The 20,856-nt window shown below is 44.5% G+C and overlaps 1 protein-coding gene across 2 annotated transcripts; it reads left to right on the plus strand.

Annotated features, from left to right (window-relative positions):
• The first annotated feature begins 770 nt into the window (after positions 1–770).
• ndfip2 (Nedd4 family interacting protein 2) lies at positions 771–5,820 on the plus strand. 2 transcript variants are annotated; one of them, XM_067260786.1, is made up of 8 exons: positions 771–949; positions 2,769–2,925; positions 3,009–3,139; positions 3,431–3,518; positions 3,945–4,069; positions 4,547–4,613; positions 4,974–5,089; positions 5,273–5,820. In XM_067260786.1, exons 1-7 carry the CDS (start codon positions 920–922, stop codon positions 5,075–5,077), a joined length of 702 nt encoding a protein of 233 aa, XP_067116887.1. In that variant the 5' UTR covers positions 771–919; the 3' UTR covers positions 5,078–5,089; positions 5,273–5,820. The 2 variants fall into 2 exon arrangements, with proteins under 2 accessions (XP_067116887.1, XP_067116888.1); XM_067260787.1 differs by having other exon boundaries at positions 5,314–5,452.
• The last annotated feature ends 15,036 nt before the right edge of the window (positions 5,821–20,856 follow it).

The raw sequence follows: 20,856 nt of genomic DNA on the forward strand, positions 1-20,856 counted from the left end.
CCCCCCTCTCGAGCACACGCACACATATTTCAGAAACATGTAGGCCTAGTATTGCCAACTACAGCAAGTAGTTGGCAATATTACTTTTTAATCAGGTATTCCCAGGCAATACTAGCAGACCTTATGGCGTTTATTTAATTTAGAAGACTAAAGTAAACTGTAATGAAAACCTAATTTGATTGAGGTTCATCTATACATCATGCGTCCAAAATCATCAGACAATCTGTTTCCCCTGTGTTCTCAATGTAAAAGACTGATGTATAGATGAAACTTGTTATACATAATTATCACAGTAACATACATCACCAGCATCACTGTATTGCTTTATAAATGGCCACACTGTAATATACAGGGGGGGGGGGGGGGGGGGGCACTTTCCACATGTATATAAAGGAATGTACCTTATGCTCATGGAAAGTAGGTAGAGTACACTATTTACATTTACATTTATGTATTTAGCAGACGCTTTTATTCAAAGCGACTTCCAAGAGAGACGCGAGAGGTCTCACAAACACACGCGATTATACAATTCATATTCATCTTAACCAAGCAACAAGAGGAAAATCATGATTTCGCACACGCGCAAGGAAAGGGGTACAGGGGAAATGAATTCTCCGGAACACCGTACTGGAAATCCGTACTACCAGATTTTGTTCTACACAACAGCGTCCCCTGGTGAACACACTTCAAATTACAAATTGCGTCACAAATTGAAAGAACCCACTCAGCCTTACCGAATTTTGCGTCAATTGAATTAAAGCCAATGGAGGGACGTCGTTTCTGTTACATCTGTACGTGTAGATAGTACGTTTAGTTTCCTTGGCTTGGAAAGTCTCATCAAGTTTCGTTAGAGCTATATTTAGCAAGATTACTGACTGTTTCCTGGCTGGTCAGCTTGCCAGCTGAGTCTAACGTCGAGATGGACCAGGCAGCAAGCCGATATCAAGTGGTGAGTCAAAACAATCGCCATGGCCTATGCTAATATAAACATAGCTAGCCACCTGGCGAGCTTACAATATACTAGTTCTCTTAAACACAAGAACGATGTTCCCTTCTAAGCTTAATTAACTTTCTAGTTTGCAAGCTTTTCATAGTTTGTCAAATGTATCTGGTCAGACCTGGTATTATTGCCTAATATGTGTAATTCTAGCTACTTAGGTATGAGTGTTGAGCTAACCAGCTAGCTAGCTAAGCAGTTGTCTGGCTGTCACTTCCGCATCTGGCAAGCGAAAGCCAGATGCTGAAGCATCTACAACCAGGCCGTGGTTGCTAGCTAAATACGTGTTACTGTAAGCCGTTAGATCGCTAGGCTACCTCTGAGGGTATACATGAACGTGTATTTATTAACGTTGCCAACCTATTCATAGCATTCAATTGAAATGGTAAGCTAATAAGTGACATCCTAAACCTTCAAGAGACTTAGACTATAGTCTAGCTATAACTAACGTTCGTGTCAGTACGGTACTGTTAGCACACTGGTGCTGACTACAGTAGTCTACAGTTGCTAGTCGAAGACGAACAGTCTTGTTACCAACTAGACTAGATCTACCTCTTTTCAAGCTGGATAGCTATGTCATATTTTCGGGACGTAACTCAAATCAATTCTAACTATGACATCGAGCAATGGAAATTTATGTTTATATATTCTCCTTCGCCAGAACTGTCAGCCACAACCACAAGACAGTTTAGATGTAGCCATTTCACTAGTCAGTCGCTAGGCAACTGTGGTTTTTGCGTTAATGTGTCATCACTTGTCAGGTTTACCATATTGAAACTAATCTAGATTTAGATGCACACAATTGAAAATTGAAAACTGTGCATTCTCTCTCTCTCTCTCTCTCTCTCTCTCTCTCTCTCTCTCTCTCTCTCTCTCTCTCTCTCTCTCTCTCTCTCTCTCTCTCTCTCTCTCTCCTCCCCCCCACACACACAACATAGCAAAGCACTTGCAGAGTTTGTAGCTAAAGGTAATGCTGACTGCTTTATAAACTGACAATTGAGTTGTAGTTGTCTCTTACAGAGACATCCCTTACAAGATATGAGAGTATGCTTTTCAATATAGGCATACGCACCATTCATTGTTCTTGCACATTGACCCCTTCTACATAGGCTACTTATTATTAATGAGCAGGAGGCTGGCTAAACAATAACCTGCTAAGCCACAAGACACTCACCCAGAATTGTGACCAGTGTGTAGAGATACTAGAGACATATTGCTTTTATACGCTGCTTGACCAAATAGCCTAACACTTTGCGCAGCCCCTCCACTGATGTTTGTTTCACAAGTTGTTCACACACGAGGCTTCGCCGATCCACATTGTGTAAAGGCCTGTCAGCAATGTGTTATTCTGCTGTTTGAGATGCCTCTGATGGGGTCTGCGTGTTTTGGACAGGTGCAGCGGCTCCTCTTGTATCTCGTTACCAACGCCTCTCTTGATCCTCGTCTCATGACCATGTTGTTTGAAAACCTCACTGCAGTCAGACACACAGTCAAACCATTTAGCCGAGGCGTATTTCATAGGTTTGTCGTCTGTATTTTGCTGAACTGTAGCCATATTTAAAGAGAATGTGGTCTCTCCTCCCAAATGCTCTCACACCCCTGCATTTAGGTCAGGCCATGTTGAGCGCCATCTTTTTTTATTTATTTGTATTGTCCCACTGGCTCTTACATGCTCATTGATTTATGTTACACAACCAATGGTGTGAGAGGTTTTTTTTTGAGGTTAGCCAATCAGCGGCTTAATCCAGTCTTGTGTCCCCTACCGCCCCAGTTACACAACGAGGATGACCTGTCGGAGGCCTCCACCAGTGCCCAGCCGTCCACCTCAGCCCAGGCCAGTGCGTCCCCAGAGCCCGCGTTGCAAGGGGGGGACGCCGAGGCCCCTCCTCCCCCCTACACCAGCATCGCTCTGGGAGCCACTGCTGCTGGTACTTCATCAGTTCCTCACTTTACCTCACCTCACCTCACCATCCTGACCAACCAGCTCTCTCCTCTTGTTGCCTTCCTGCAGAGAGCAGTTTCCAGGGAGACTTCCCCGTGCCGCCCCCCTACAGTGTTGCCACCTCTCTGCCCACCTACGATGAGGCCGAGAAGGCCAAGGCAGCATCCTTGGCTGCCTCAGCTGTGGAAGTGATCCCCCGGGTAGGATGGAAGTAAAACACACACACACACTCACAGGCCGACATACGCATGCATGAGAGGAAAGTTTGTCTGAGGGCATCCTTCCTCAGGAGGAACAGCAAGAGTTCAAGGACACCCCACTCAAGTAGGCATTACATTTGCCCTCGTTGTCATTTAACACAGTTGGGCCTGGGAGATGAAAAGAGATGATTCTGCTGGCACGTTGATGTTGTCTGAAGTCCCACAACAGATATGTCTTTACTGCTGTTGTTGCGTAGCAACATCATGTCAAACCGTGTATCTGTTTTGCAGGATGATGACTTCCCTCCCAGGGATGATTTCAGTGATGCAGACCAGTTGAGAGTTGGCAACGATGGCATCTTCATGCTGGCCTTTTTCAGTGAGTAGATCAGCCCAAATCACTTTTGATCAATGATCCTTAAACATGTCTGACAGACAGTCGCTGAATATGATCATTTAGGCTCTATAATTCTAAAGCATTCATGGCCAGCAGTATCTCATTACTTTGAATTGTGTGGATGAAAATGATCGGTAGTTGCTGTTGTTCTGTAGTTTTACCACTAGGTGGCAACATTTAGACTCTTTTGATGAGGTTTTTTTGAAAACCGTTTCTATCTTTGCTGTTGATGATGAACGCAAAAAACTAGTGTTGGGGTGCCTAAACCATAATTTAGATGTAAAGGCCATATGTTTAACATTTGCTTCCATACCGTATTTGTTTTCTTAAGGTCATGCTGTGTTTGTTTGCAGAATGAGTACTACGGTGTGAAACGTCCTCAGTGTGTTTGTGTCTGTCTTCCTACAGTGGCCTTCCTGTTCAACTGGATTGGGTTCTGCCTGTCCTTCTGCCTGACCAACACCATCGCTGGGCGATACGGGGCCATATGCGGCTTTGGCCTCTCTCTCATCAAGTGGATTCTCATCGTCAGGGTACGGCTACCAGGCCCCAGATATTCGGCAAGAAATTGTCAATCCCAAATGTGTCGTCTAGGACGACTAGCTGCTGCTTCCGAGACAAAAATGTCAACACGCTGTCAGAAAAGCCAATCCACTACTCCTCTCTGTATGGAACGTGCGTGGAGCCAAAGAACGAGTCGAACCTGACCTAAGAGTCTGAGGAATAAGGTAGCGACTACTGTGTGTGTGTGCGTGGTTCTATCACAGCCCTAGCGTGGCTGGGTCAGGAAGCAGACACATGCCCAGGCGTGTTGCCGGGACACATGACAGGGTGAGAAGGACACCTAGAACCAGAGCCACGGTTCTCTGGCATTAATCAAAATCCCCCGTGTCATTTACACACAGGAAGAGGAACACTAACACTAACATACTTTTAGTTTGGTGCAACTGTTAAGATTTAGTCCGACCTTTTTTGCCTACATGCTTTATTTGTTTCTTTTGTATTCACAGTTCTCTGACTATTTTACTGGATACTTCAATGGACAGTACTGGCTCTGGTGGATCTTCCTGATCCTTGGTGAGTCTGTAGGACAGACCAGCAATTTATTCACGCTTGCTGGTTTACTTATTTAGCACACTAACCAACCTCCTCAAATAACATAGCAATACTAATGATAATTCATTTGATTTGTAATGCGCCTTTCTTGCACTGAAGGCACTAAAATGAGGTAGAGTAGCAAACGTAAACGTGTGGGGCACACCAATGTCATCTAGTGGCCGAGTCAATTAACTGCTCATGTTCCTCAACATTTTTTTTTTTTGCTCATATAGTTAACATACAGCCATTGAGTCATTTGAGGAACATTTGAAATACACCATTGTGCGGTGGAGAGCGCCAGATGAGTGTTTGTGCTCATATTTCTTCTTCCCTCTCCAGGTCTTCTGCTGTTCTTCAGAGGATTCGTGAACTATCTGAAAGTGCGCAACATGTCAGAAAGCATGGCCACCTCTCACAGAACGCGCTTCTTCTTTCTTTATTAGAGGTGAAGTGAGGTAAGATGTCCACACGCAGGCTCCAGGGGTAACACCTACCATAGAAATGTATCTAGACTGTGTTTTTTGCCCATTTCTATGAAAAGGACACCAACTTCAGCAATCAGAATGGTGTTCTAAAATTATATTTGAGTTTTTTTGTTCTTCTTATTCTCATTCAATGTCTCGCGTCATTTACTTCAGGCTGTCAGACCAAAAATTCTTCCTAAATGTGAAATTCCTAGACGATTTGCCACTCCTCAAATGACCAGGACGCACACCCATCCTGAGAAGAGGTTAAACAAAACACACAAGGAAGGACAGCTCAATCGTTGACACAGTCTGGCCTCTTTTAATAAATAAAAACAAATAATGGACTCGCATCTTTTAGAATTGAATGAATTTGTGTTATAAAATGTCAGTGTATTCAATATTCTTACCAGCTTTATTTGGCTCTTAACATTTTAATTGCTTTCCATCTACCCTTGATATTGTCTGTGTGCTTGATTTCCCCAAGTATTGTATAAACTGTGAGTCTTACCCTAAGGTGCTAATGTGGTACCTGTTGTTGGCCATCTTGAAATGTATAGGCAGAGTGGGAGGATGTGGTATACATTCAAGATGTTTTATGCAATGGATCCTTCCCCTAAAGCGGATGTCAGGTGGTATTTTTGCGATCCATGATATGCATGGTTTAGTAATATCCTGTCTGCTTAAGCACTATGGATCAGAATAATTCAGAATCAGCTTTCAGAATCTATTAGAGGTTGTTTTAGTCTGTTTTACCTTTTACTTAGTATCCAGATTTCATCATGTCTGGAATAAGAATCTGCTGTTTAATGAATATTTTGATCCAGCTAATGCCAATTTATAACATTTGCACTTTTCAAAAATCTGAGTTGTGAATTGCTTAATTATTGTTGTAGTTAGACTGATATGTTTTACTGTCAATCAGTTGGAACTGGAATTTGTATTTGTGTCAAAAGGATATCTGCCTTTTGCTCTTTTTACTTAAAGATAATGTAATTGTCAGTCCTTTTGTTTTAATTGTCAAAATTAGCCTAAACTGTGACATTTTTAAGTTATGCCAAGCTTGGATGATGCCTTTCTAATTCAATTATGTTCCACGAATGCCTCTTCAGCAATATGACAACCTTCAATTGGAAACGGTAATGCATGACTAGACAAGCCAATTAGTTTGAGCAGCAATTTTAGTATTCGATGTTTGACAACCAAACATTTTATTTGTCAAAAGTGATTCTCTTAACATCTGTTGAGCAATGATCATGTGTGCTTGTTAACTGGTATAAACTCATGAATTCTTGCAAAATGCAATAAAGTTCAAAATGCACCCTTGTGACTGGCCCATTTTGGATTATATCTAGAGTGGAATAACATGGAAGCCCTGAGGGCAGAATGCCTTCAAAAGTATGTCAGTACGACTTCTATATCATCATTGCTGTGACATTCTTCTCATAAGTCGGAGTGTGTCCAAATTGTATGGATGTTCTGTTGCTTTTCTGTCCAGGTTTACAAACCAGAGAGATATTCTCTGTAAAAACTAGAACAGAGTCTCCCTTGCAAGAGTTTTCTGTGCTGCTATGAGCAACCCCCCTCCCTGCTCCCGTCCTCAATCCAGACTCTTTATAAACTGTTAATGAGTGACCCATTTACATAACTACCTTCCGGTCGGCAAATGTTCTCTTTTATGAGGGCTCCCCCCCCCCCCCCCCCACACAACTTTTTGTGTCAAGCAGGGATTGCTTACTTCTCACACCCTTCTTACCCCCCCCCCCCTCCCCTTTCTTTCCTGCCTCTAACTGGAGTGAGCAGGAAGGGTCCAAAGTAAACCCTGTCACACGTACAGAGAGGCAACAGCGCTGACAATCGCTGTCAGCAGCATGTCTGAGGCCCCCGGTGACTGGCTACGGCCAAACTAAGTATGTCCCCCCACACACACAGCCCCCAGGACCCCCCACCACCACCCCTCATACGCCTGGTGCGGAAGCTTCTGGGGTTTTTAAGTCAACAGGGCTCCTCTCAGAGCCGGTTGACTCTAAAGATGACATGCCACCCTCAGGGGACTCCTGGGGAAGGGTTGACAGTCATAGGGGGCCCAGTGTGTTTTCTCACTCTCTGTGAGTGGTTCCTGATGACTTGAGAAGTGGACGTCCCTAAATATATGAGAGAGAGAGAGAGCGCCAATGAGCTGACGGGTCCCAAAGACGTTTGTTTGTGAAGATATACGCACACACTACACGCAAGTGAAGGGCTACACATGCATCAGCACACACTCTTCACAAGCACCACAAGCTACTTGACCTTGCGGCACAAACGGGAGAAATATGTAATCTGTGCTATAGAACAAGGAAGCCGGCCTTTTAAGTGGGTAAGCTGCCGAGGAGGAACAGTCTGGCTCCCCTGTTGGTTTGGCAGGCAGACTCATGCCTCTCGTTGAGAACTAACCACAAATGGTAGAGCCTTGGGCTTTTCCAGCTGTGGAAGGGTTTCCGAGGATTCTAAATACAAGCCTGTGTTCAGTGAAACTGGCTGCTATGACGTGTCACAAAGACATGCACGACTACTCAAGCGTACAGGTATTTGAAATCCCTAGAGGGTTACGGCTCATAACGTATGACAATATTAATTGTGTCTGGTTATTCATGGTTAAGGCTTAGAAGCACGGACAATAGTGTCTAGCTTAGTTGGACATGAAATTCATTTCACACACACACTGGGTTTATTCTAGGCATGTACTCGGACATTTTCTGAGGGAACAGAGTGTCCTTTTCAGGAAGACAATGCTATTTCTAGTGCAAGATATCTGCCCCATCTGCACACATCTTGAGTTTAATGAAAGGGGCGAAAAGATGAGACTAGGTCAGTGCAACAGGGCGTGTGCGTGCTGCGTGTTCGTACGGCAACGGGACAAAGAGAGGCTTTGTCTTCACGTAGGTTTAGACACACACGGCAACTTGTTGGTTATTTCACACATCTTTGAGCTTTGGAAAATCCTCCACAACATGACCCCATGATTATCTCTATAAGAAGAGAGGAATTTAACACCTGGCTGCAGAAACCTATTTCAGCGCCAGCTCTTCTGGAACTATGAGCCAAGCTCCCAACAGCCATGCTGTTTTGTTCACAGGGTAGGGCCAAGGATAGACCGAAATAAACCAACCAACGTAAACTCTTATGGATGAGGAGAACTATGTGTAACACCTATCCAGATGGACAATATGTGTGTCTGTTTGTGTGTGCGTACATGTGTTTAGGGCATGGGTGTGACTGGGCTCGGTTTAAAGAGTGAAGACCACAACTAATCTGGGGGTGATTATGGTTGGTTGCCCATCCATTTGAACAGTTCAGGCCCTGTGAGAGAAGACTGGCGTTGGGTCAGTTGTCAATGGCAGACAGTGGCCCAGAAGAAGGATATGTTTCTGTGGTGTGGACCTGGCAGGGAGTAAATGGTGCTCACTTCCCCAAGCTCCCTGCTTGACAAGGTTAATCTGCTCTGATGATGTGCAGTTGTGCTTGGCTCTGGTCCTCATAGATTCCTTCCGATAACCGTAACGTGAACTTTGGTGCGATAGGAAACCCGGAAAAGGCAGAACTAGAAGGAATGTTGTTTTACACGAGAGTTTGTATCTTCTGATTAAAATGATTTACATTCTGTAAGTGACATCCTGACAATAGCCAGTTGACTTCCCCTGTAGTAGCTGTGTATTTTAGCCACGGAGGACACGTTTTCTGTCTGCCAGATTACTTTGAATTGATGTTACTGTGGAACTTATTTGAATTGTGTGAGGATAGAAAAGAACATACGAGTCTTTATCTTATGTTGGTGAAACAATCAGGTTGTTGAAACTTATAAGAAATGTGCAAGAAAGGAACATGTCAACGCCCGATTGCTGAAACACACATGAAATACACTTGTTTCTTTCCTTTCCCAAACTCTTATTATGTGGCACCTCAAACTCCCTGTAGAAAAGTTCAAGTGCAGACTGTCTGGCACAGTGCCACCAGGAACAGGTTCTAGGTGAAGTGAATCAAAGCAGCTGTTGCAGAGCAGTCGCCGTGGCAACTGCCACACAATATTTGTATTAGGACGTGTGAGAGACACATGATACAGACCATCCTAGCTCTCAGGGTCCTAGAGTACACAACATTACACACAGCTGTCTCGGGGAAAAACTCAGGAAACAGACGCCGGATCGTTCCATCGGGTCGTCTTGAGGACGGGTCCGTGAACCAAGGTCTAATTGTGGTTCCGGATCCCCAATATAAAATATGTCCTCTTTCTTGTTTGTCTTCCATGTCATTTATCTCCTGTAAGACGAGCTACGTGTCTCTCCAAGAGCAGCAAAGCGAGATATGAGCTCAACGTCTGCAAATATTGACATTCTTTGGAAGATGCCACCTGGCCTACAGTGTATTTCCCCACTCACAATCACCCTCTTCTGGCCACAAAGCACTCCAAGGAACGGTTTGGAGGACTGCAGGTTTGAGAGAGCATTGGATTGCTTTCTTACACTTTTTGACATTCTGTTACTGATCAATGGTGCGAAGCTCATACTCCCTTCGGTGGTCAAACGTTTTCTTGGAAGTTTTTCTGCAACCACCACGGAGCATAGTGAAACATCAGAACATCACGTTCAAATCTGTTGATGCTTGTGGCAGTTGGAGTCCAAAGGAGGCAATTGTGCTGATTATAATTATCGTTCTCTGAAGTTTGAACAGTGCAGTATTTCTGTCTTTCTTTCCACATTCGTTTCAGTGATTTAATATTTAATCTACCCCCACCAACTACAACGAAAGAACCTCACACATAGGTCGTTGGGCACTATTAATTAAGTTACCCTATCAATATTGTAAACTGGAGGCAAAAGTCTGAGGTTTGCTCTCCTTTACTCAGTGGTTCACAAATGGAAAATCAGAGGGCATACATAGCTGTCAGGTGATGTTTGCTGTAGTTTACCTGTTTTAAATGGCGCTAGCCAATCATCTACCATGTGTCGGCCATTTTGGCCTGAATGTTCCGTCTAGGCCACACAGTGGACAGCAGTGTTAGCGTGGCATGAAAGGCCTCAATCACCGCCTTTCACTCACAGCCTGGGGCCAGAGGGAGGGGGTATGAAGGATGAGGGAGGAGGAAGAGAGAGAGAGTGGGTGGGTGGGTGGGGGGGGGACAGAAAGAGGGAAGGTGGGTGGGAGGGAGAGAGAGAGACTTTCTTTAACTCTTTCACGTTTAGAGAGCACTAGCATGTGTTAGTGAGCTACCCTTCCATATTTTCTCAGTAAACAGCCCCTCTCCGCGTTCTCTCCGTGTCTGAACAGTGGCAGGCTTTGAGTCGCATCACTTAAGGGCCTATTAATAATTTGACAAGTTTTCTCAAAGATTAATTGCGGTAAGCACTGGGGTGCGATTATTTGTGGCCAAAAACTCCATAAACCAACTCAGGCTCCATTTCCTTGCTAATTTTCCACTTATCATAACGCTAATGGGAGCCGAGCTAGTCAGTGTGATGCATCGCTTGGTCCCCGTGTGTCACGCGTGACAGCTAGACATGCTCCTCGCCAGCATGAACACACTTCCTGTCCTCTAAAACATGAGCGTGTTCATGCTTTTTGCTCCCAGCCAACCCTTTCTGCAATGACCTAACTGCGGGACCACAATTAGAGGTTATGAATCATATATTGCGTACACGGCGCGGTTAGTGACCCCTACATCCCCACTGGGGAGTTTGGATTCTTCCCCCCTCCCCCCAGCCGGGGCCTGTTAATCAGCTGGCCAGCTGGAGCACAAAGAAGTCAGTGTCCCCATGGCTGGAGTGACTGAGATAAGAGCCACCTGCTAGTCCCCCATCCAGGCCCGACTATAGGGTCCGACACAGGGATGTCCACACAGCATGCTGGGATGGAAAATTCTTGTATAATATACATTTTTATTATATATTTTGTTCCACTGGCCAACAGGATCTTTCTTGATTACCGAGGACAACAGATTTGTCATTTAATTAAAAAAATATTGCAGTTTTTCACAAGTAGTTCTGACATGAGCCAATGAGTCAAAGGCAACATACAGGATGAACTTCTGAGTGACGGATATTGAATGGTAGAAGAAAACCTTGTGAATGCCAAGCTCTCCCTTTCTGCACCACTGGTGTTTCTTTATCCTGTGCTGATCCCTTTCACACCATCCTCCCCATACACTCCATGTGTTCCTGCTTACCTTCCCCCATCCTGCCATCCCTTCATCCCTCCATTCCTCCAGATCTGCTGTATCTCATTATGGGGGCCTTTAGCCAACAGGCTGGACGTCACAACTCTGCTGACACTTAAACAGCCCCACCGAGGAGCTGGCAAAACCGGCTTCTATTGCCTCAGTAAATCACCCCAGTTGTTCCACAAATGTGCAAGTGTGTGTGTGTGTGTGTGTGTGGGGGGGGGGGGGGGGGGGGGTGCAAGACAATGCTGTAAAAAACTAGTGGCAAGGAAAGTGAAGAAAAGAAAAAACAAACACAAATGGCCAATGGCCATGTTGTTAAGCTCACAATAGACCAAGGGTCTAAGACAATAAACAGGAAGTAAGGACAGACAGGGTTTCCTCATTGCCCCCCAACTGACCCTCTGACCTCCAGTGACCAGGGTAACCAAATATGTCAGACATGGTCAAAGGGTTGCCAACTCAGTCCTCCATGGAACCAGAGAAAAAACATGACATGTTTTCCTTGCCCCAAAACAGTTTGATGATAGTCTACTTTTCGTTTCACAGAAAGTTAGCATGATTGATGATTAAAAAAGTTTTTTTACAGTGTTTGATAGATTAATTTTTCGTGTCATGCGCACAAAGTGCACAACCCTCATGGGTTTACAAAATACCAAAATTTCTGTTGTAATGGTCAAACATGTTATTCCATTACAACATGACACTTATTTTACAGCTCTTAATCTGAATATTCTTCCTTCTCTCCCAAGTTTGGCAAATAAAATCTGCTACTAAAAAGGTTCCCTTCCTGAAGCACAAAGTTTTTCAGAATCATCAAGCCAAAATAAATTGACATGAATGGAGGACATTTTACCAAAAAAATGACATCCCTTATATCCATTTTTACGTCATTCTCAATATCAATAAACTCATACAACAAACACAGCCTGGCCTCCTTTGGAATGACATTAAATCTGATGGTGTCGAGGGTTAATGGTAATGATCCTGTCTGTAACTGTGCACATAGGGATCTTTGACTTTTGTTGAAATTATACTTCACATTGTTTATTTAGGAAACAATAAGTCTTAAGTTTTTTTATACCATACATAAACGGACCATTTTTCTCAATACATGAGAAATAATTTGCTCCTTATCTCCTGAATATCACAGCCGTGTTCTGAAAAATTAATGACAAATAAAATAAGGATTTCAACTCATTCGCCCAGGGATGACCATGCAAAATGTCCTTATTAAATATATATCTAGCATACCATATCTCCACCAATGGCCAAAAACTGAAGTACAATTATGGGACTTCCAAAAAAGATTGAATAGCTCTATGATCCACAGTGTTACAACTTCACGGAAACCCCAAACACCAGAAGTATAGTCAGACACAGCATGTACACATGAACTACAGAGTTGTGTATAAGTATGGAATCCCAGATCACCACATTGTTTAACTTTGTTCATTCCCAGTGCTCTATCCGCTGACTGAGCTAGAATACTAGACCCATTCTTCTTTATTCTTACATGTACGATGGAAGTGACTGCATATTCGTGATCAAAACATGATCCGGCTTTCCTAAATTCATTTAGCTCATCTTCAAGCAAACTTGTTCTCTCAAGGTGGCCTACAAGTCTGAAAGTGAGGAATACAATTGATACAAACAGCTAATAAGACTCATACCCCTATAGCTAAGTGGTAGCTTGGGATCATAGTTTGAAGATTTATGAATAACAGACTTGTGCCACTGTGTAGGAATACTGTCAAAACAGACTAAACTCATATCATTAAAGATTCATGGACGTTAGTGAATCAGGGCTCAGTTTGAGGTGTGATATTCAAGCATGTACTCCGGGTCTTAGACGTGTTACTGGTTCAGAGAATTATTTTTCAGGCCATGACAGTTCTCCTGTTTTTTTTTATACCCCGGTTAAATCCCAGCACTGAAGTTAACCCTAAATGCAAGCTTTTTAGAAGGGTAGAATGAAACATGTCCTGAATATCAGTCTCTTAGAAAAAACATTTACATTTAGTCATTTTAGCAGACACTCTTATCCAGAGCGACTTCCAGTAAGTACAGGGACATTCTCCCCGAAGCAAGTAGGGTGAAGTGCCTTGCCCAAGGACACAACGTCATTTTTCATGGCTGGGAATCGAACTGGCAACCTTCAGATTACTAGCCCGACTCCCTCACCGCTCAGCCACCTGACTCCCTACATAGATTGTACTTCTGCTTTTTTGTGGCAGTCAACATCAACTATGAGAGCAAATTGCACTGAAAGTCATTGGTAACTGAACGCCTAAAGGCCGCTACAAGGTACCCTAGTTTGCATTATGCAAACAGAGCATGTAAAAGTGTTGTGTGTCTCTACATTTACATTTACCATCATGTGAAATATTACAGTTTACTTGTTTGCATGCTTTGGTTGTTAAATAAAATGGCTTATTATTAACATTGTGACCTATTGGATCTGCACATAGAGGGTAAGATATATGTGACACACACACACACACACACACACACACACACACACACACACACACACACACACACAGCGAAAGAAAGATAGAAAGAGAGGTGGTATGTCAGCTTCTGCCATCGAACACAAAGCGGGGCTTGTTCTCCCTCTGTCTGTTCGTGTTGACAATGTGCCATTCTGTACCTCCAGAGAACCTCATGTATTCCAACTCCATGCCCTGACCTGCAATCTCCCACTCAGTCCCTCCTTCACCCCTCGCCGTCTCCTTCATCCGGCACCCATCCTCTCCTTCCCATCTCTCCTACATACTGCATGTATATCCTCCCGTTTGTCTTCCTTCCTCCCACGCCTCATCACCCCTCTACATTTCCCAGCTCCCTCTACCTCCAACTTGTTTCTGACTTATCTCCCCCCCTCTACCTCTCACTCTCCCCCCCCCCCTTCCCCATCCTTCTCTGCGCCCCTTCCGACTCATGTATGCTTCATTTCCCCTGTCCTCTTGCATCCAAATGATCCCCCTGGCTCAGGCCCCAATCTGAATCCCTCTGCTCATTCGGACAGAGCTTGGCAGTGTTCCCTCTTCCTGCCCTGCATCCGAAAAAAGAGGGAGAGGGGGAGAAAGAGGGAAGGGGGGGGGGGAGGTGAGAAGAGAGGGGGGAGACCATGAAATGGGGGAGGGGCCAGGGCTGGGGGTTTCATGGGGGAAGGATGGGGGATCAGGGGGTTGCTAAAGAAGAACAGAGCCTGCTTTGTCGATAGCAACGGCAAACTCTCTGGTAGGACTTTCAATCATTTGCCCTCACCCCATACCCAAGTCTAGTGCCTTAATGTGATCTAGCATCAAGCCCATTTGCTGGCATTTCCCCCCCCCCATTCCCCAAAACCACTAAAGTGAATAGTGTGCACACTAATATTCTAGGCATGCACAAGTAGCCCCTCCTTTGCATCCTTTCCAAGAAGCCAGCTAAGACTGCCTGGATATTGAAATGCTAAAAGAAGCGGGACAAGAAAGCTGAACTTGGCACCAGCAGAGTGGATTCTTGATAAGTAACTTCCTTTCCGCAGAGGCTTGTGGTAGTCTAAGTAAAGACAGGTATGATAAACCTCTGGACAAAGACAAATATCCCTTACTAAAGTATTCATGAATGTAAACTCGAAACAAAAACAATACTTGTTTGCATCCTCATGTGGCATTAGAAGTTCCGGAATGTCAATATTGTGACTATAATATGACTGTGGAGCCGATCTGCGGTGAGAGATTTAGTTGCCGTTTTTGTTTTCAGTTGGATCAGTCTGTCATTCTTTATGTAATCTACGAACCCAGAACCAGATTAGTCTTTATAGACCAACAGTTGCCAAGGGAATATCACGGATGGCCAATTGAACAACCGCCTCAGGCCTCCTAAGCTGGCCTTGCATTAGCACACACTGATCAATGCACAGGCCTAAAATGTCAATCTGTGTATTGTAACTGTCTCTCCACCCCCCACTGTGACTAGCGCCGTCCAACCCAGGCCCATTGGACCAACACTTGGCAGGCATGCCACTTGGCAGAGTTCAGGCCTTGTCACTAGCCACAAGGACATTAACAATCCACATCATTGTTAGAACACTCTCACTGTCTGGATTGTTCTGGAATCTGGTGCACCCATTTTATGTGAGTACGCATGTTAGGAGAAGTACTTTGGTTTCTATCTTTCGGTCACGTTAGGTCTCTAGTGACACGACAGGGAGAGCCTCCACAATGGTCAGCTTCACCATCGAACAGCTACCCTGAAACCCCGAACACTCTTTGGATGTCCACTTTGGTGTTTCCGTTTGGCTCACTCATGTTACACAGATAAATGTTGTATGCAGATATCAAACCACATTTGAATCCTTTTACAGGATTATAGAGCTCCTAGGATTCTACTATTGGTGGTATTTCAAGTTCCCCAACACCCTGAGGGCTAATGATGACATGGCTGGTGTATTATGGCTGGTATATTCAGTTTCAACTGTGTAGAGAAAGGGATGAATAAAAATGGCTCTATTAGACTCAATGTTATTAGACCCCTCTAGGGATTCCTGTAACGACACTTGGACTTTCACCTAACGTTCGGAGAGAGTTTTAATAACCTGCACGACCGCTATCCAGGAAACAGTAAGTGCTAAACAGCAGGGGGTGGTTTGTGTTGAGGAGGTTGATAATTATTCTTAGTTTACATATCACCTAAATAAGGTCTTGTTTATATGTCTGTACTGAAACGTTGACTATTCACAGAATGGAACCAACTACAGTCAAGAGACATAGGAGTCTGAAAAATGACTTCAACTAATAAAATAAAAAGTAAAACCTTATTCAGTATTACTCCCAGTTTCCCAAGTACACTTATCCCCAACAGTATGTTTGGTGGAAACTATTTTCTCGAAACCTGAGCCTGCTTAATACACCCCAAACACACCTGAAACGAAACCATAATCATCTCTAAAACAGGTTCCCTTTCTTTGTTACTCAACCCAAGTCGCTGGGGCAATATTTATCCTATGAGAAGTAATTAAGCACAGGAGTACCTGTGAGACCCCCACGCCCCACCTCCCGCTCCCCCTCCTGGCCCTGTCATTTTCTCTTAGGCCCCTATTCATCTTGCCCTCCCTAGATGGCACAGCCAAGCTGATTCACTCCCCCGACGAGGGGCGGCCCTCTGAGGAGCAGCAGGGCCGGCTCAGTGCACCCTGCCTGGGACCTTATTTATGGACCCCCCCAACCCTCCAACCAAGCCCTCCCACCCGTCTCCAACCACCCCACCTCCACACACACACTCACCTCCTCCATCTCCAAATCACATGTTGGCTCCTCCGGGCGGAGATTGGTTTTCTGGTGGGGCCGTTTCTAAGGAACCCTTTCTTCTGGGTCACGGAGCTGAGGTGACCACAGGAAGTTGTTGAGAGGTTTTCCAGCCTGGGCACATGGAGCTGTCTCACCACAGGAACTTCCTCTTTGGGCAGGGGACGTTTCAGCAGCACCAGCAGTAGCTCCAGGCCCTCCCACACATCTCCCTCAGAGCATGTAAGGAATACATGTCAGCATGCATTAAAGATACCGTATAATCAATATTAGAAAATATGAGTAAATAGACTCTGCAGTCCACAAACCTATACAATCTCATATTAAGTGTGATGATCGCTACAGAGGCGATGGTCTTTGGGAATTCCATAAAATATTGAGGGTTTTTTCCCTGTTCGATTTATTTGTGCAATGAATATCAAGCGTAAGATATGGTATCTGTTTTCTCGGAGAAAAACAAGCTTTTCCCTGCCTCATTTATTTTTCATGCACTCTTGACTCAAACATGGATTAGAAGAGCCACCTCAGGAGGCACTGCAAGCCAACGGTGTTTGCTGCACCTCTACTCTATAGAAACAAGGACGCTGCTCAAGGACAAATCTGGGCGCAATCAGAGTGTTGTAAGTGGAATCCACACTCAATCAACTGAAGTGTTTGCCTCTATGTTCTGTATTAATCAAGCCGAAATTCCAAGCAGAAGGAATTTTGTTTTCTTTGGCTGTGATCCAGTGCCATTTCAAGGCCCTTCTCACTGAAATGACATTTTAAGTGTGTGGCTTATTTGACAAACATCTGTTAGTGCACACTCCATTAATACGGTGATAATGTTCCTTTTAAAATATTCCCCGATATTCGGGAATATAAAACGGCCAAATCCAAATCTTCGCAAACATGTTTCTCACAGAACACCTTTTGTTCCTTGAAATATTGCACCTGTGTTTGCCTCTCGGACGATTCCGTTGGCAGAAAAGGGATTCCTTTCTCCCTCCTCTTGTCAGGTTATTTTGAATCCAGAGGAATCTCAGGCATGCTGACAATCTCTACTGCCATTGACAAATTTCTTTCTTCAGGCCGGGTGCAAGAACTCACCTTGGCTGCCATCAGCAGCTTGTCAGTGTTGCACCTGCACTCTGTAACAGGACACCACGGCTCGCGAACCCTCATAGTTGTGTGACAGGCTCAAGAGATCAATTTCCGCCCGTCAGAGATTCATAGGCATTGGTCGTTGTTCGAACATGGCGAGGCTTAGGGGGGTTTATGTTATTAAGGAAGATGTGGTAAAAAACTAGAAATGGGTCTTTACTTTAAAGAACATTACAGATTGGATTAGGGGTTGCTGGTGAGGTTATTTGAGTAAATCAGTCTCAGAAATGTGAATTTATTTGATGGGAATATACAACCTTTTTATAGACCTTTGTTTACTAGTTATTATAAATTTATAATCAGTATACATTAGTTCCAATTCTGCAACCCCCCCCCCCCCTCCCGACCCCCAAGAAAGCTATTGCTGACACAGTTATGGGGGTAATCTGTTTTTAATGGAGTTTAATTGTTCATGGTTTCATCACATCTGTTCATGCAGCAGACCTCTCACTTATCCATTCCACCATCGGAAGAGAATGTGCAGCACAGCTGTTGGCTTTTTATGTCTTCCTGTGCCTTTCACCAGGCACATAACACCCACATAAAAACACCTTCTTTACAAAGAGTAGAAGAAAGAGAAGACCGGAATATTCGGCAGAAAAAAAAGAAGCCAAACAAATCCAACCCACATGCTAAGCAAACACGCCGAGATCTAGAAGTACTCAAACACCTCCATTTAAACACACCAGAGAATCTCAAATGAACCCGCCACTAAGAGATATAACAATATATTCATTACATTGGTTACTACGATATACACATAAGCAATCCTAACTCTAACCCTAACCCTATACTGTGAGAACCCGGATCCAGTTAAGTTGGCTTGACTTGAGCGCTCTTTTGGTCCTGGTTAACCACCACATGTCTGAAATCTGTTTGAGATTAGCCCCCTAAAAATAAATCAACAGAGGAATGTTTTTGTGCGCAGGGAGATATGGGGGCCAGCTTGAGCTCCAGCCCATCCCAACTGCTCCAGGGGAGACCTCCTCCGCAGCGAGGATTCACAGGGTCCACTCCAAATCCTTTCGGAAATTGCTGGTTTGATCAAATAACATGGCAGGAAACCACTCGAGATTTCACAATCTCTGTGTGCATGTGTGTGGTTTCTTGTCTGTGTCATCCTGGGCCTGGGTGGTAAACAGACAGAGAGCGATGCAGCTGTCTCCTGTCTGGTCTGTGCTCGCACGACCTCTTCGACTTCAGATGGACTATACTGTATCTCTGTCCCTGTCAAGACGTTCCTTTTTACAGACAGAAATCTGTTAGACCAACTTGTAAAGGTGTGTGCTGCTTTGGATAACAGTTTTGCATACCATGATGAATATTGGTTCGTTGGTTAGTTGGCTGGAGGAACAATGTTGTTATTCTGGGAAAGAACCAGGGGCTTTGTCCTTCATATCGATCTGTACTGTCGCATCAACGTAACCACCATGTTTGCATGGTCTCCACATGACTGATGTCGACACCACAGTAGCGTACATGAAATGTCACTTTCACTTGCAAATGCCCCTCCGGTATCTCTCTGCTGGGTTTTGAATATGAGTCCACGCCTGAAAGGCTCCATTCATCTTTGAAGCTGGTGGAACTGACATGTGGCCCTTCTTAGTCAACAAAGCCTGAAATGCGCAAACATAAACAAATTGGTATACAGGACTATGAGGACATATTTTCCTACACTTCGATGACCTTTTCCTTTCTGTACCACCTGGAGGCATGCAGAAAACCCCTAAGTCAACATCCAAAACATTCCCTCTTATCCTCCATTCTCGATCCATGGAACTCTTGTTTATTATTGTCATCCACACAAGGGAATAACATGTATCACCAATTGTATTGCAACACCCATTACATTCCAATATCCTGATATTAGCTAAGACATGCCATAATGTAAGCATGCTTTTTGCTGACATGCTAGGAACAAAGTCAAGAAAGCTGCTGCAGCGTCATATTTGAGAACAAAGTTAATGTGTACAAGACTTTGATTCTCACACATTAAAATGACTTTGATTTTAGGTTCAGGCAAACCTTAGTTCACCTATTGCATAAATCTCTCCCCCCCCCCCCCCCCCTCTCTCTCTCTCTCTCTCTCCCTCTCTCCCTCTCTCCCTGTCTCTCTTTCTCCCTGTCTCCCTCTCTCTGTCTTTCTTACACACAAACACAATCCAATCTAGTGCAGAACCCCCTGACCACACTAAGTCCCCTCTTTATCTGTATCTCCCTAACTGGGGAGCGGGGGGATCAGTGTTGCTTTAGGACAACAATTGGCCCTAAGCTGTAAAGCACATCCAGCGCCCAAATGTCGCCATAAAATGCTCGCTGGTTAATGATTTGCCAGCACAACGCCCCACTTCCTGCAGAGGATTGATGTTAAATGCTGTTATTAGTCTTGCCTCTCCAGCCGCCATTGTCTGCAAACTGGGACAGAGAGGGTTAGAAAGGCTACAGTCAGCCTTTTATTACACAACGTGTCAATCAGGCCGCTAGGCTAGGCTATCGTTGCTCTGCTACTTTATGCAATACCTCTGAACCCGTGCCTGCCTGACCAACCCATACAGACACAAGCACACACAACTGTAAATGATTGACTTCCCTCTCTACTGGGTGAAACACTAAGCATACACTGTACGCTAGCCTGGGGAGTGTGCTATCTCGAAGATTGCAGAGCGGAAGCCATGGTGAGGTGTGGTGGTTGACTGAACCGCCCACTCTTTCATCAAAATCCCAGCTGCAGTGTGTTGAAGACAGGTATTTTCAATCTGCTGTGTTGTGCGTCTTGGTGGCGAAGGCCCATGTTATCCACTTGATGGGATTTCAATCTAAATATACCTCACCTCATTTAAATAAGGATGTTCTATTGCAGGATTTGAGATTCCTCTGTCAGTACAACTTTCCCACTGTCAGGACCTCTTATACATTGATCAAAGGTGTGTTTTTATGTTTTGCCTTTCCTTTCCCTTAGGATCGCAGTAAGCCTACCTCCAGATTTCCTCCCCTCTGCCCTGACATCCTCTCCTGCAGATCCACTCAGTCTCCAGTGTCTGTCTGCCTCTCTTCCACACTAATTAGAGCTTAGCCTGGCTTTGGCTAACCAGCACTTCCCTTCAGGCCTGCTAATCTATCAG

This window comes from Osmerus mordax, chromosome 22, assembly GCF_038355195.1.
Source record: "Osmerus mordax isolate fOsmMor3 chromosome 22, fOsmMor3.pri, whole genome shotgun sequence".
In the NCBI taxonomy this organism is placed as follows: domain Eukaryota; kingdom Metazoa; phylum Chordata; class Actinopteri; order Osmeriformes; family Osmeridae; genus Osmerus; species Osmerus mordax.

Excerpts from the sequence above, each read along its gene's own strand:
- ndfip2 (XM_067260786.1), top strand. The coding sequence starts at position 920 with ATGGACCAGGCAGCAAGCCGATATCAAGTG. Across the intron at positions 3,140-3,430 it reads CTGTGGAAGTGATCCCCCGG|GATGATGACTTCCCTCCCAG; the intron begins GTAGGATGGAAG and ends TCTGTTTTGCAG. Across the intron at positions 4,070-4,546 it reads AGTGGATTCTCATCGTCAGG|TTCTCTGACTATTTTACTGG; the intron begins GTACGGCTACCA and ends TTGTATTCACAG.